The following is a 16948-nucleotide window of genomic DNA, read 5'->3' as shown; positions in this document are numbered from 1 at the left end:
AGACAGCAGTGATTCTTCCTTTAAATAATATTAGTACCTGGCGCTCACCCCATTTCCAAGCGCACACTCCCGTTCCAGGGCCTGATCACTGTCCAGATGGAATCGGCCTGTAGCTTCTTAGAAAACCCCTTTCCTGAATTTTCCCCAAATTGATTGACCTTTTACATTGATTTGCAGTTATGAAAAAAAAAGAAAAGTTCTGCCTCCGTGGAGACTTGAGCCATCAACTTGGTCTCCTAAGTTCTAACCAAGTGGAAATATTTTATCTTTCTCTCTCTCTTTTTTAATTGGCTCCCTCAGTCCTCTGAGCCATTTCTTGGCTCTTCTTATTCTTTCTTTCTATCTTCTTTGTTCTCTGTTTCGCATTACTTCTCTCTCATCCTACATGCAATAAGGACTAAAAAAAGAAAGAAAAAATTAACATGGCACAACTAAAGTTAAAGTAGGAAGAAATTAGATTTGAATAAGGAATGGAGACATAAGTAGTTGAAATTTACAGGACAATAGCAAAACTAATAGCTCATATTTTAAGAATAAGTCTGGGAAGTTTGTCCAAACTTTGTAAATTTCCTTAATATCAGAGTCTTGGACTAAGCAGTATTTCTTAATCTGGTAAGAATGGAACAGATTTTTAAGTTGTTTCTTTATAACCTGACTTTGCCTACTTAAAAAAAAAATTTCTTTATTGAGATAGATGGTGATTTCCAATATGAAGTACACAATTCAGTAGTTTTTAACATATTCACAATGTTGTGCAACCATCACCATTAATTCCAGAACATTCTCATTACCCAAAAATGAAACCTCATATTCATTAAGCAGTCATCCCAGAACCCCCTACCTCCAGCCTCTGACAATCACTAACCTACTTTCTGTCTACACGGATTTGATTTTTCCGGAGACTTCAAGAAATGGAATCATACAATATGTGGCCTTTTATATTTGGCTTTGTGTGAACATATATTTTCAGTTCTCTTGGGGATGTACCTAGGAATGGAATTACTGGGCCATATCATAGCTCTAGGTTTCACTTTTGGAAGAACTGAGGCACAATTTTCCATAGTGGCTGCACCATCTTACATTCCTGACCAGCAATGTATGAGGCTTCCAATTTCCCCACATCTTATTTTCTTTTTCCTTTTTAAAAACTGTAGCCATCCTAGTGGGAGCAAAGTGCTATCTCATTGAGGTTTTGATTTACATTTCCCTAATGCAAATGGTGTTGAGCACCTTTTCATGTGGTTATTGACCATTTGTTTGTCTTCTTTGGAGAAATGTCTATTCAAATCTTTGGCCTATTTTCAAATTGGACTATTATCTTTTGATTGTTGAATTATAAGAATTCTTTATATATTCTGGGTACTAGACCCATATCAAAAAGATGATGTTCAAATGTTCTGCCATTCTGTGTGTTGTCTTTTCACGTTCTTGATAGTGTCTTTTGATGCACACATTTTAATGGAGTTCAATTTATCTATTTTTTGTTTGTTGTTTGTGCTTTTCGTGTTGTACTTAAGAAATATTTGTGGAATACAAGGTCATGAAGATTTACACCTAAGTTTCCTTCTAAGAGTTGCATAGTTTTAGCTCTTATATTCAGGTCTTTGATGAATTTCAAGTTAATTTTTGTATATAGTGTAAAGGAAAGTTTCAAATTCATGTGGAAAAGGATTTCTTTTGCATGTGAATATCCAATTGTTTCAGCAACATTTGTTGAAAAGGCTATTCTTGGGGGCTGGCCCTGTGTCCCAGTGGTTAAGTTCCCGCGCTCCGCTGCAGGCGGCCTGGTGATTCGTTAGTTCGAGTCCTGGGCATGGGCGCGGACACAGCACTGCTCATCAGGCCACGCTGGGGCAGCGTCCCACATGCCACAACTAGAGGGACCCACAATGAAGAATATACAGCTATGTACTGGGGGGCTTTGGGGAGAAAAAGGAAAAAATAAAATCTTTAAAAAAAAAAGAAAAAGCTATTCTTTCTCCATTGATGGTCTTTTGTCAAAATCAGTGTTTGCTTCATATATTTTGGGGCTCTGTTATTAGGTTATAACTGACCATACTTTTACTTGAAAGGAGCAGCAACAACATGAAATTTATTACCTGAAGGCAGAATAAGAAGTACTTTTCATGTTTAAAAAGTAATCTTGGTGAACAGAAAAAATAAGATGAGATGTGAGCTTTCACAGAAGAAAGTTGCATAGCATACAATCAATCCAGATCATAGCAAGCCCAGAAACAGTCTAGGCAAAGAGCAAGATGTTCCTCAGAATCTTTCTGCAATGAAAAAGAGAAAATTTCTTTCCTTGCACGTGAGCACTAAAAGGGAGCTAAAGTTTCAGAATATTAGATTCCTTTTATTGAGAGCTTGCTGTTCCAGGCACTGTATTAGGTTCTTTTTTATCACGTTTCATTTAATTCTTACAGCAACCCTATAATGTGGTGTCTCATGGCAGTAGACCTTGAGTCAAGAAGTCATCTACAAAAGTGATTTTGAAGGAAATGTTTCTAGGAGAAACAGGTAGGGAGTAGGGGTAGCAGGACAGAGAAGGACAAGCAGCCAAACAAGGATGGGATTTCAGGAATTGTCCAGCAGAGGATGCTTCAGCCTGATCCCACAGAGGAGCTCTGGACTGTAAATTGCACCTCAGGTTAATCCATCATGAGGTCAAGGAGGTAGGATTTTATCCGCCCTAATCATCAGTCATTGGCTAAGAGCTACCCAGGGGAGATATAACACTTAGGCACTTAGGTTCTCTCTGCCTATGGGTGATGGTGGTCTGGTGGCCAAGGGCAGTTCCTGCAAAGGAGAGTCTCAGCTGCTCTCAAGTGGTGGTGGTGGTGGAGCTGGTTACTGGAAACAAAAGGAGGCAGAAGCTGGGGAAAGGGTGCTCAGAAAATGTGAGAGGGATCCAAAGGACCTGGGCAGAGCACCCACGAAGTCTGCTACAGATAGGCACTATTTTTTCCAGTTTAGAAAGAAGGAAACAGAAAGGTTAAGTGACCAGAATCACAAAGAGAGTGAGTGCAAATGCCTCTAACTCCAAATTCCTTTTCCTTTCTCCTTTAATGTGGTGCCCCTGGTCATGAAGATACTGTCATGTGGGAACTTGTAAGAATCTCTCTTTCAAGTATCATTGTGCCTTTTTCTTAAAAGAGAATAAACTTTTTAAGATATTCTTTACTTGGGATGTGCCAAATTGTATGTAGAATTTTGTATGTACGTAGGTGAGTGTATTCATGTGTTTTTATCTCCCTGGGGAGAGAGTCGATGGCTTACATAGATTTCTTATAGTGAGTATAAAAACCAAAATGTTAAAAATCACTATTTTGAAAGATCACCCTCTATATTGACCTATTTTCCAGCCTAGGATCTTATGACTAAATTACTGTTATGTCTCTAAAACATTGGTATCATGAGCTCAAATTAATTATAATAATCACAAACAGCAACTTAGGATGATGACAGCTTTTCTCCCCCTTGGGAGCACAGCTTGCACTGCTCCCCAAAAGTCTGAGAAGGATTAGCATTAACTCTTCTTTAAATATTTGGTATAATTCACCAGTGAAGCCTCTTATCCTGGGATTTTTTATATTGGAATTTTTTTTTATTACGCATTCAATTTCTTTACTTGTTTTAGGTCTATTTAATTTCTATTTGTGACTAGAAGCGCAATGAACTTACATGTTCTTTTGTTAGGCAGACAGTTTACTTAAAACTCAGGCAAAAAGTTCACTTAGGCCTTAAATGACCTTGGTTTGTGTTTCATTGATCAATTCAATTGGATAAATGCCAGATATTTACTTAGTGTCTGTATGACTTACACACACACACAATCAACCTGGAATATCGTGTTCACTATTTTAAAAAATTCAACAAGAATTCCCAGTCATTTTCCTGACTGTTTTCCTTCTGAATATGTGCTATAAGCTGGCAGAGTCTTTTTGTATACACCTGGTTAATCACTAGAACTCCCTTTGCAGAATGAGTCTGAGGGTGTCTCAGTAAAGGGGAAGCATTCCAACTTTAGTACTGTAGCGCCAGGCTCCATGGACTGAGAAAGCTCTGAGGTTTTGGGGGTAAAGTGTAGGGGAGATTGATATGCAAAGTTGTCCCTGGGAGGAGTGTACCTCAGAGCTCTGGGTGCATGGATAAGTGGCTGGCTGGCCCCAGCTGCTGGAGGTACCAGGTAGGGAGAAAACCTTTGACAGAGAGATCGTGCCTTTCTCAACAAGTGGTGCTAAAAAATGGGGAAGGTTAAAATACATGGTAATCTTGGCTGCCTAGGTAAGATAATGCTCCTAGGCTCCTCCTCATAACTCATCCTTCCGCCTTCCCCAAACTGGGGTCCCATTTCGTTTTTTCTAAGTTAAATTTTGATGTAATGTATTTTAATATTAAATTCAAGTTCAGGGGTGATTTCTCTTCTAATGCTCCACAAGAACATGACAGGTTGTAGGTTTTGGTGAGGCAATGTGAACCAAAGCAGGATCCTTGCTTTCTCTGGGGAGTGGTAGGCTTTATAGTAAGCACAGGACATTTTTGTCAAAAGAACATAAGCTGGACGGAATTAAAGATTATGTGGCAGTCAGGCAACACCGACCCCAAGTCCCTCCTGACTTCTTCCTAAAAGAGAGCACACGGTCTCATTTTTCACCTGCCATTGTGGATTGGAAATAAAACACGGCGATTTCGTTTTCCATTTCAACAAACATTCGTTGCATTACCCCTAGGTGTAAGAAATAAGGAATCATCAGGGACTCGTTTAAGTCACAAAATACCGCAGGGAGCGAACGCATCTTTTCCTCCAAGCTCAGGGCTAGATCCTCGAAGGCAGCGAGGTCCGGGTTGTGAGCCCTACCTGTGAGCAGCGCAGTCTGGGCAGGTATGTGATGCGATGGCGTCTGTCCCTACCTCACTGAGAAGAGCCCTCACCAACCCCTAGGATTACTCTGAGAATAAATAAACCTGGCCCAAGTTGTGCAAAGACTGAGCTGTGCTCTGGGGTCCTCCTCTCCCGGGCCCGGGCATGCAGATTCAAGGCTGCCCGCCGTGTCTAATGAGAGGAAGGATGGGGACGGTTGCAGCTGCTCTTCCCCGGGAGATGAGAGTGGAGCTTTCTCGGATGTTTCTGGGACCTTTGGGTGTGAGAAGTTCTCAGATCCAGCTCAAGATAAGAGAAAGGGAGGAGAGGGGAAAGGAGACGTGGGGAATGGGACTCCATTGCCCGGGGCGAGATCGGCGCAGGTGAGGAAGTGAGTTCCAAGTTGAGTATCTGCCGGGACAACAGACAGATGGAGAAAGGCAGTGCCGTTTGCTGTCTGGGCTGTCCCGGTGCACGGCCCCCCTTCTCCGCGACGCCAGGGGCTCCGAGGCAGGCCGCCTCCGCCCCCGCCCCGGCAGTCCCAGGTCCCCAGCCCCGCCCAGCGCCGCCCCGCCCCGGGCTCGGGGCTCCGCTGGGAGCCGGCCTAGCGGCGGATGCCCAAGTCTCCGGCGGCCAGGAGGATGGCCAAGGTCCCGGCGCTAGAAGACGCCTTCTTGCAGGCGCAGCCTTCTCCCCAGGTTTCCCCTGAGGTCCAGGAGGAGTGTTGTGTGCAGCTTCTGGGCAAGGGCTTGCTCGTTTACCCGGAGGAAAGGGTGTACCTGGAGGCTGAAGCGCAGCCCGGGGGCGCGCTGGGCAGCGGGGAGAAAGGGGAAGACCCGGAGCTGCCGGTGGGAGTGAAATCAGGTGAGAGCTCTGCCGGCTCCGCGGATGTGATTGGGACACGGATGAATTCTAAGAAGGGCATCCAATAATAGTACACACACACTGCAAACATATATATAAATTCTGTCCAGATCTTTGTATTTCCCCCAGGAAAGAGTTTGTCAACCAGAAATTAACTCTAAGGGATTTTGCATTGCTCTCCTCCCAAACTCCCATAGGCCACCCCCTTGACGCCCAGTTCCATTTAGAGGTTACTTAATCGATTTTATGTTCTGATTTTATCTCTTTTCCGTTTGCAATCAGAAATGCATTTAAGCAACGGTAACTTTTCCTCCGAAGAAGACGATGCGGACAGTCACGACAGCAAAACCAAAGCAGCAGATCCCCACCTCTCTCAGAAGAAGACCATCACGCAGATAATGAAGGATAAAAAGAAGCAGACTCAGCTCACTCTGCAGTGGTAAGACTCGCCCACCGGGGTACCCTCAGCACCTGTGGAGTTTTGAAACTCAGTATCTTCAGAATCTTTGCTTTTCACAATTTGCTTCTTCCTCAGACTTCTGGGGGAATTTTAAAAGACCAATTAGAAATTTATCCAAATTATTTTTTACTGAAATTAGTATAAAGACATGTTCTGGTACTGATGAAAAATCATCTGCCATACAAATAAAAACCACATCACTTTGTTCACTATTGACTAAAACTGTAATTTCTCCATAAGCAATAATGAATGTTTTATGACTTATTTACTTAACGTGCAATCAGTTCGGTCCTTATATATTTGTCATTTGGTAGTTTTGTGTTTATAAAACATGATTCTTAAAAACAATTTAAAAGGAGGAAGGATGTTAACATTGCCTTTATCTTTAAAAGGGCAAATTAAAAATCGTTTATTGGCCATAAGATGAAATGCGTTTGAACTAGCAGGCTAGAAAAATCAGTTAAGATATAGCTATTAACTTGAATAAATGTTCAACTATTTTTATAGCACCTGTCGTATATGATTTATTATAGTGAAATCTCATGAATTGGATTTTGTGGGAAATCTTTTAAACCCAAGATTTTATCAGTAGGCACTCTACATAAACAGACCATTTTGTAATATTGATCTAAAGTAAAAATATAACATTAAACTTCCCCACAGAGTGTGAAGAAATAGGAATATAACTTTCCTCCCAAATTCCAAATAATAAGCAAATAAGTAAAAAGGTCTATCTATTTATTGATTACTTACATAATCTGTTTATATGCCAAGTATGATCTAAACCTTAGAAAAATACAATAGAAAAAATAGTATATAAGAAACTAATAAATTTTATTTTTACTTATTTAAACATTGAATTATAATTTGCAAATACTAAATTTTTGTGATTGTATACTTGAACTCTTTCAAATATTTGAAATTGAAACCAAATATTCTTCCAAAGTTATGGCTTAGCTATTGAAGTTGGTGTCACATTTACTGGTAGTAAATACTTGAGCTAATTATCTGGAATTTTTAGGATACAACTATTTTTATTAAGGTCATTGGAGCAGAAGCATTTTGATTCCAGATATATTATGGAGGTCTTTTGAATGAGCACTTCCATTTTTTTCAATTCAAATTGAGTGACTGGAAACAAACTTGAGTTTCATTTTATAAATATGAATGCATTACAATTAAAGAAAAAAAGTCATACCCCAAATGGATGTTGTACTTATGGCTAGGATTATTCAGTATTTTGGAGACAAAGGCAATGCCTATAAGAACATCAAAATAGCCAAGTGAAAGTGGACATTATATGCATGTCATTACACTATAATTTTTAAATCATTGAATGTTTCTCAGGGATTTTCATATTTTTTGAAACTATAGAACACTGTCATTTTTGTTTGAATTTTTCATACTCTCTCCTAAAAGAGTATATTATATGTATATTTTTTAAAAAAAACCTAAGTGAGTTATATGTATTTTGAGAATTTTTCCTTAAGGTTATAGATCATATTGGGGATGATAAAAATTAGCTAATGAAAATTAAAGTGAAAAATCTGGCTAAGTAACTCCAGTTTTCACTATCAGTTAGGTGTTTGGTCTTATGCGTGCAAATCTTACTGGGTTTTGGTTCTTTTTTTCCTTCTTCATAGAAAAGTGGATGCTTGATGCTTTACCTGCTTAGGGAACATCTTTAGCTTTTATCTCGTGCACTTGGGGTATGTTAAATCAGAGATATTGAAGCGTTTCATCCAATTTTAATCTGAATGCATACTCTATCTTGCATTGTTCCTGTATAGTAATAATTATGATTTTACTATACATACAGTGGGTATAAGTAAATTTTAGCCAAAATCACCTACTGAATTGTTAGAAAAACTGGGAGTGAGATCTACAAGTTACTTTTTGATTGCTGTTCAGATATTTGTAAGATTTAATTATATATTATTACATTTATATAAATTATGTTTGATTGCAATTGTAGACATCCAATTAAGTAGAATTATCTCTAAAATGTCAAAGTTTATGGAATTATATTTATAATATACAGTTGAATTTATATATGTCATGTTTGGAGGCATCTATAGAGAATCCCATTATGTTTCAAGGGTACAGGATGTTGTAGGTAATTATAGTAGTACTAATCACAGCGAAAAAGTGTAGGGATAGAAAAAGATCAGGACCATTTCAGACTTAAATGAAGAGAGTTTACTCGTATGTATTTTGCAAGTAAATGCATTACCTTGCTTCCCTGACTATTCAGGGTTCAGAACTAGTTTGTGAATGAAAGTGAGAGATTGTCGACATTTGTCAACCCGAGGCCTGGAAGCACTTTAGCGCTGAGAATGTTCTTCTAAAAAAACATCATCTTCGGGGCAGCCCGCTGACGTAGTGGTTAAGTACCCGCGCTCCGCTTCTGCGCGGCCCCGGGTTCCCAGGTTCAGATCCGGGCTGCGGACTTGGCGCCGCTCTTCAAGCCAGCTCTAGTGGCGTCCCATCTAAAGTAGAGGAAGATGGGCACAGATATTAGCTCAGTGACAGTCTAACTCAATCAAAAAGAGGAAGATTGGCGACAGTTGTTAGCTCAGGGCCGATCTTCCTCACACACACAAATTTTTAAAAAATCCATCATCTGCAATTTCACCATTCATATTTGTATATCACAGGGCAAACGGCGATGAACAGTGAGGATCTACCTAGAAGTAATACCTATTCTTTGGGATGTGGACCAGGCAGGAGTGGTTTTAGGTTAGCCACAGTATTTTAACTGCACTAGCAGGTGTTCATTGGGATTCTTGCTCTTCTAACATTAATCCTCGTGATCTGATTTTTAGTAATATCCAAAATAAAGGAAATCTACTCGCATCTGCTCATGAATTCATTTGTATAGAGTCTATATTCAAAATGGGCATTAAGTCAATGTGAAAGAGGAAAGGAAAGGAGAAATAAACAAAAGATTTAATCTAGTTTTTTGCCTTTTTTCTTAGGCTTGAAGAGAATTACATTGTATGTGAAGGAGTTTGCTTACCCCGGTGCATCCTGTATGCACATTATTTAGATTTCTGCAGGAAAGAGAAATTGGAGCCAGCCTGTGCAGCCACCTTTGGGAAGGTAAATGACACATAGTGGCTATGCTACCTTACAACTGAAGTCAAGTCAGGTAGACAGTATGGAAACAAATTCATCTGAGAAATGCATCTGAGTTTTCTCACAGAATAGTAAGAAGTTTGTTTCATGAGCGTAAATGAATCTCTTAAGGGCTGTATTTGGAATTACCGTATGTTTTACCTTGAACTACTGTATGTGTTGAATATTAGAACCCCAGCTATCAGAAGAGCTAATGTGACCTTCAGGGAAGCTCCATTCAAGCAGTGACATTTCCCTGCAAAGAGGGATACATAGAGTATGGTATGGCCTGTTTTGAGAAGGAAAATTAAGTGCAGATGACAAGTATCTGGTTAATGCAATTGGCGATTATGTTTATTATTTAACTAGTCCAAGTATATGAGTTTCTAATAGATTTTTATTCTATTATCTGAATCGTTCTCCTAATTCTCCATTTCACTCAGTGTGTTTACAACTGAAACACCAAGACATTGTGAGGGGATTGGTTAAATTTGTCTCATTGAAAAACATTCCTTTCTACCCAACCTGTGTGGTTAGGATGGGACTCTAAAGAACTGACATCACTATATTTGCATACGTTGATCTCATTTTGAGAATCAGGAAACAATATCAGTCTCTTGGGACAGTCTTGTTCTTTGAGATTCTTGTCATGCTCTATTGTCTAAGAACTTGGGATATCCCAGAAAAACTGCAGGAAGCTTGGGTCTCAAACATTCCATCTCATGTAAACTGAAATCCAAATTCTAACCTGTAGAGGGACTCATTGTCCAGAAAATAGTGAATACTATGGTCCAGCTTCTCAGTTTTTTGAAATAAAACAATATATTAATTTATTTTGAAAACCTATCTGTTTACAGGAGACAGTGTGATTGGTGCACGGTAATCCGGTGGTTTAGGTTCCAGCCTAGACTGTGGCTGATTTGTTGTGAGACCTTCTGAAAAGCACTTAACCTCTTTCAAAACTCAGTTCACTCGTTCTATAAAATGAGGAGGTTGGATAAGACAACTTCTGATGTCCATTTTAGCATTGCTACTTTATGTCTACCTTATGGCAGTAATTCTTAACTGTTTGGGGAGTCATGAAACACCTTGAGAATGTGATAAAAAAACTACAGAACCAGGGGCCAGCCCAGTGGCATAGTGGTTAGGTTCACACACTCTGCTTTGGTGGCCTGGGGTTCGCCAGTTGGGATCCTGGGCACAGACCTAAACACCACTTATCAAGCCATGCTGTGGCCGCGTCCCACGTACAAAATAGAGGAAGGTTGGCACAGATGTTAGCTCAGGGACAATCTTCCTCACCAAAAAAAGGGAGAAAACTACAGAACAAGTCCCTAAGAAATTAACACATATGTGAAGTTTGCCGTGGAGCCCATAGGAGATCACCTATGAATCTCCTATGATCCAACTTAAAACCCCTGTTTCATGTAGAAGATGTTGTTGATCTTTAATCAGATGCTACTTTTAGCAAATTTAGAGAAAGAAACATAGAAAAGTTTTAAAACACTGCTGTGGAGATCCACCGAGGCAGGGGAAGTTTCATGTGCCCTTTCGGGGTGAAGACAGATATTTAATTATGAGAAAATCTCTGGATAGAATTAGTATAACGAAACTCAAATCTTGCAACTAAGTACATGAAGTATAATTGCTTTGTTAGTCACACCAAGCAAAAACAGGTATTGGCATGATCTGCTTTGCAAATTGAAACAAGGATAGTAGAAAAATCTCATCTAAAAGGTACCCCTCCGCCTCTGCTGATGTATTATTGCTTATCAAGATGTGTATGGTATTACTTTTCTGAGACTAAATATTTACTCGAAGTTCAGCATTTACTTTCTAGAATTAATTAGTTATGCGTGGCTTGCAGTAGAAACACACACTTTCTAAAGACTAAAGTAATTGCCTTTCTTTTTAGACAATTCGCCAGAAATTTCCCCTCTTAACGACACGGCGGCTTGGAACAAGAGGCCATTCAAAGTAAGACACCTCGATGGGCACATATCAGATCTGTACACAAGATACCTTGTACATGAGGATTGACACAATGCAAAATAAGTACTGCTTTATCAGTGAATAGGGTAGAACTGAGTATTCTCTTCTTGGTGAAGCCGACTGTTGCCAACTGTAAGCACTAAAAAGAAATATAAGTGGATTTTAGAATAATGTTTAAAAAGCAAAGTTTACACAGAAAAATCATAGTACATTATTTTTCCTGATGAAATAATTTCAAATAATCATTTCAATAGTCTTAAAGCCACTGCTAACGGCACTAGTGTCATGAAATGAAATGTACATGGCTAAATATGTGACTACATGGAATTCACAACACTCCCAAAGGGCAAAGCCAAAGCCAGGGGTGGAAGCAAGGTTCTGATTCTTCCTCTGGTTTCCTTTCTCTGATAATAATTCCTTAATATCCTCTTCTTTTCCCTTCAAGACAAATGACATACACAAATGACCTCTTTAGTCATCTCTAAATGTAAATATAAACGTAAACTAAGCTGTCACGTATTCCCTCTCTTGGTAACTTTAGCTTTTCTTTTCTCTTGTGGCGATCTCTGTAGAAACCCCAGGTACAGATTCTTGTTCATCCATTATTTCCTCTGTCCACTACGTTTCCAGTTTTTCCTTTCCTTCTGCCTACAAACATATGGAGATCTCTTTTATGTTGATAAAAATAAAATCATCTCAAAACTGCTCTACTCTTCAAGATTGCTCTCTTACTTTCCTTCTCTGCTATTTCTTGAAGGAGTAGCTGCTGATCACATGCCTCTGTCCTGGTCCATTTTTTCACCTGGGCAAAAACTCAATGGTTCATTTTTACTCTTACTCATCTTTCTTGGCACCTATTTCACTTTTGAACCTGCTGCTGATGTCCTCTTAAAATAAATAAATACGTAAAACTTCCCCTGTGGCTTCTCTGTCACAGCACTGCCAGGTCCCTTTCTCTCTTGTATAGCTCATTTTCTAGCTTGTCCAGTGTCCCCTCATGCCCTAGCAACGAGTTCAGCACGGTCCAGTGAAATATAATGCAACCACATATTTAGTTAAAAAATTTCTAGTAGCCACATTAAAAAAGTTAAAAGGAACAGGTGAAATTGATTTTAATATTTTTTATTTAACCCAAAATATCCAAAACATAGCTTACCATGTAATCAAAATAAAAATTGTTAATGAGATATTTTACGTTCTTTTTTTCCTAATAAGTTTGTGAGAGCTAGTCTGCATTTTACACTTACAAAACATCTCAACTTAAGACTAGTCACTTTTCAAGTGGTCAATAGTCACATGTGACTAATGGCAGCCCTATTGTCTAGTGTCTGTTGGTCACTTACCAGAAAATAGGTCCCACTTTTGGAATTCTTTTGAATCTGTCTCTCTGCATTCTCACATTCATAACCCGGCCTTGAGTCTGTCTTTCCAGTTTTTCAATACAGTTTGTTCCAAATCGACCTAACTAAAGTTGAGATTCAATCATATCTCTCTCATGCTCAGAAACTTTCACTGGCTCATAATTTCTGCTATTAGAGACAAACTTTTCTCACCTTGGCATTCAAGGTCCATTCTGATTTAGTCCAAACCCATTTTCCTGTCTTATCATCTACTTCTCACTTCTCAGCATGTAGCCTATGCTGTCAGGAAATTGTTGCCCAGTATCCACTGCTTTGCCTTCAACTGTCACTCTTGTTTATGCTGTCTTTCTCTATTGAAAATGACTTTTCCTCTAGAGGTCTGTTGAAATCTTATCCATTTCAAAGAATGTCCCACGCACTTCTTCTTCTTCTGAATCTTTTCTTAGCCTTCTAATCGTAGGCTCTTTCTTTGCACCCACACAGCAAGTTGTTGGTACCTATCTTAATGGGCAATTAGCTTGTCTCCTCCCCTCCACAGATAGTGACTATTTTGAGGATAGAGGCTGTCTCATTCATATTCATATCCTTTCTGTTGTCCGATACATAATAGATTATCAATTAGTATTTATTTAATTGATTCCAATTAATGTTAACAGTGTTGTGGCCTGAGGAAGAAGAAATGAAATGCCAGGTTACAAAAGACAAAATTGGCCCTTTCCTTTGAACCAAGTCAGCTGTTTTTTCAAAGTTGACTCAGTTTAACTGGCTGATTTCTGTTGAATTTGATTCCTACCGAACTGTGTAGGGAGAGGAAAGATCAGATAGTGTTTGAAGTAGGTAGATAGTAGAAAAAGAGGCAAAGCAATGCAGAGAAATGCCTTTCACAGGATCTACAAGAGGGCAGGCAGACAGGCTGCAGAGAAAGTCAATTAATCCTAGAAGGAGCCTTTAGGCTTAGGGATGAATCATTAACCCTGTCCTTTGTGACACAGTGAGGCTCCAGTGTTTAGCTTTATGTAGCAATATGTGGCGACTTTAGGCAATCTGTTTGATAGCTAAAAGCAGATGTGCCCAAAAGCAAAGTGCTAACAGTGTGAATGTTTTTCTACCTTACTGATACACCATTTGCTTTTTATAACTTGCCTATTATATTTTAGGTATTTTGATATCATGAGGAAAAACAAATTTCCCATACGTAAACTAAGTATGTTGAAAGATATGGCAAAATGTAGGATTTGTGTATCTTGTAATTAGTAATATTTTGATGCAATTATTCTTAGCCAGGTAGTTTTCCTGTCTTTACTTCCAAAAAATATCCTTAGATTTTCATCTTGGAACATAGAATATCAAAAGGCAGCATTGCCTAGTGGTTAGGAGCATGAAGTTTAAAGTCGGACAATCTAAAGTCTAATGCCATACTTCCATATATAGCTGAATGACACTAGGTGAATTATTCAGCTTTTCATCAGTAAAATGGGTATATGATATCTCTCACAGGTTTGTTGTGAAAATTAAATGAAATAAAGTATAGGAATGGATGGATAAATTAATATGCTTTCAATTTCATTATCCTTAATAATGTGAAATTAATCACTCAATGCATCCAAAAATCAGCAATGCAATTAAAAGTTATTATTTATTGATCACGCACACACGCACTCTTTAATCCCTACAATGACTAGACAAGATTGGAATGACTGTTCTAAAAATGAGGAAGCTGCAGTTCAAAGATTATTGACTGGACCCAGTCCACACAGACACCATAAAATAACAATATTGACATTTAAATCAAGGTTCATCTGGCTCTGAAGTTTGTGTTTTGTCAACCAGTAAAGCCTACTTCTTTCAGTCATATCAACAAAACAATTGCTTACTTGAATGTTTGAGTTTTTGAAATATAAATTTTTTTCTGTTGTAATAGTTTAAAAATTTATTAATATATTAGATTCTTCTTCAAAGAGCTAACAACATTTTCTCAAGCCTTCATCATAAGGCATCTTCAGTTACTTTATATTTATTTAGATATGTTTATGTTTTTTTTTTTTTAAAGATTGGCACCTGAGCTAACAACTGTTGCCAATCTTCTTTTTTTTTTCTGTTTTTTCTCCCCAAATCCCCCCAGTACGTAGTTGTATATTCTAGTTGTGGGCCCTTCTAGTTGTGGCATGTGGGATGCCGCCTCAGTGTGGCCTGACAAGCAATGCCATGTCCGCGGCCAGGATCTGAACGGGCAAAACACTGGGCTGCCAAAGCAGAACGTGCGAACTTAACCAGTCGGACACGGGGCTGGCCCCTTATGTTTTGTATAAAAGCAAATTTGTCGCACAAACACAATTTTGGTTTCTGTTTTTAATTTTTGCCCTAAACATTTCTCTGTGTTGGTATATTATCTTCACAATCAACATATCTAATGGCTGTTTAATGTTTCAAAAGTTCATATTTTATGAAGAATATTTTTATGTCTACAGAAATATGAACAATTGATGAAACATAGAAATATAAATGAAGAAGTAAGCATATTTTGGAGAAACAGGAATTCATAATTTCTCTCAATTTTACTAGAATTTTGCAAAACTTATTTTATTGTCACAGTGTTTAGTATAGTGCCCTAAATGTACTATCACTAAATACTGATTGAATTATTTCAAAAATATAAATAGGGGCTGGCCATGGCCTAATGGTTAAATTCAGCATGCTCTACTTCAGTGGCCTGGGTTCAGTTCCCAGATGCAGACCTATGCCACTATTTATTGACCATGCTTTGGTGGCAACCCACATACAAAATAGAGGAAGAATGGCACAGATGTTAGCTCAGGGCAAATCTTCCTCAGCAAAATAAAAATAAAAATAAATAAATTTTGTGTTAATTTATTTCAATTTCTATGGATTGCATATTAAAGTATATTAATATTATGAAACTGATGATGGTTATTTAAACAAAAGAAGTTCTCAATTTTTGCCAAATTCTCATAGAATAGCTAGACTATGTCCAATCATTTCATTTGGGTCTTTCAGATGGAATTTGTTTTAAATCAAGATTAACTCAAAAGATTCTTCTGCTTTCTGGGCACAAGACAGCACAACTGTTTCTAGAACTGCCCTTAGATGCCTTTGGGGTTCATGGAACAATGTCACTCTTCAAATTTTACTGTTCCATGTATGAAATACAAAAGTCTTGGAAACAGCGACCTATGTGACAAAGAGACAGTGAGTAGAGTCTAAAAAATAGGAGTGAATTCTGTATCTATTTTCAAGTTCTGTTTCTCTAAGTCCTGCCATAATTGGGTAATAAATGGGCAGTCCTCTCAACTCACCTTTGTGCAGCTGTTACTTCTTTCCCTCATCAAAAAGTGAAAGATGAAAAAAGCTTAACTTTCATAATAAAAATATCATAAAATGAGCCAAAAATTTATTCAACTAAAAGGGAGAGAGAAAATATTTAAAACAAACAGATACAGTCCATTAAAAACAACAGCAACAACAAAAATCAAATGGACAGAATCACTGCGTAGGGCCAGATATCACCCATTGTCAAAATTAGAAACAATTAAAAATGGAATAATTTGTTTCCAGTGGGAAGTCCGGTGTTCTACAGAGGGAGCCATTGCTGTCGATAGTTATAGAAAAAGATCTTTAAAGATTAACACTTGGGGTCAGTCAGAGATTCTCACCCAAGAGCATCTAACCTAAGTGTCTTTTGGGACAAAGCCAGTCAATTCGCAGGGGCATTAGCAGCTCAGCTCTCCATCCCTTCCCTCACTCTTACCATCCCCTCCCTGCCAAGAAAACCAACAACCCCAATGGCAAATTCTGCACCTTCTCAATACCAACACAAAGACTGTCTTCACTTTTGTGGTTTTTTTCCTTCTCTTTGATTAACCACCAGTGCCAAATATATACACCTAATTCTTTTTCCTGTGAAATACTTTTAAATTTCGATTTTGAATAAATCAAAATGAAACAAAATTCTATAGGTACAAAGAGTATCTAATGAAAAGTAATTCTTGCATATTTTATATTATGAATGTATTATATCAGGAATAATCAATCCACTCATATATATATTGATGCATGAAGCATGGTGCTAAAGAGTTTTTGAGATGCAAAGAATAGCAAGAGTACGTGCTATCAAAATACTTTCACTATTAATATTCATTTATTTAATAAGCATTTTGCTGAGCGTCCTGGTGCTGACTAGACCCCATGGATACAATGGTGAGCAAAAAGAGCCTGTGTCCCACCATTGCTCAGGATAGCTTAGCATGGTAAGGGAGAACACAGTTGAGCCCACCC

General features: G+C 38.3%; 1 protein-coding gene across 1 annotated transcript in view; it reads left to right on the top strand.

Moving 5' to 3' along the window:
- Positions 1 to 5502: 5502 nt before the first annotated feature.
- Positions 5503 to 16948, top strand: part of RFX6 (regulatory factor X6) — a 57722-nt gene continuing 46276 nt past the window's right edge. The window contains exons 1-4 of the mRNA XM_046674331.1: positions 5503 to 5725; positions 6008 to 6164; positions 9164 to 9287; positions 11218 to 11279. Coding sequence (XP_046530287.1) covers positions 5503 to 5725; positions 6008 to 6164; positions 9164 to 9287; positions 11218 to 11279 — 566 coding nt within the window. The remainder of the gene's footprint in view (positions 5726 to 6007; positions 6165 to 9163; positions 9288 to 11217; positions 11280 to 16948) is intronic.

The sequence above is a fragment of the Equus quagga genome, chromosome 11 (genome assembly GCF_021613505.1).
Source record: "Equus quagga isolate Etosha38 chromosome 11, UCLA_HA_Equagga_1.0, whole genome shotgun sequence".
In the NCBI taxonomy this organism is placed as follows: Eukaryota; Metazoa; Chordata; class Mammalia; order Perissodactyla; family Equidae; genus Equus; species Equus quagga.
Note: the sequence above shows the minus strand (reverse complement) of the source record. Positions and strands in the feature narration are given on the sequence as shown.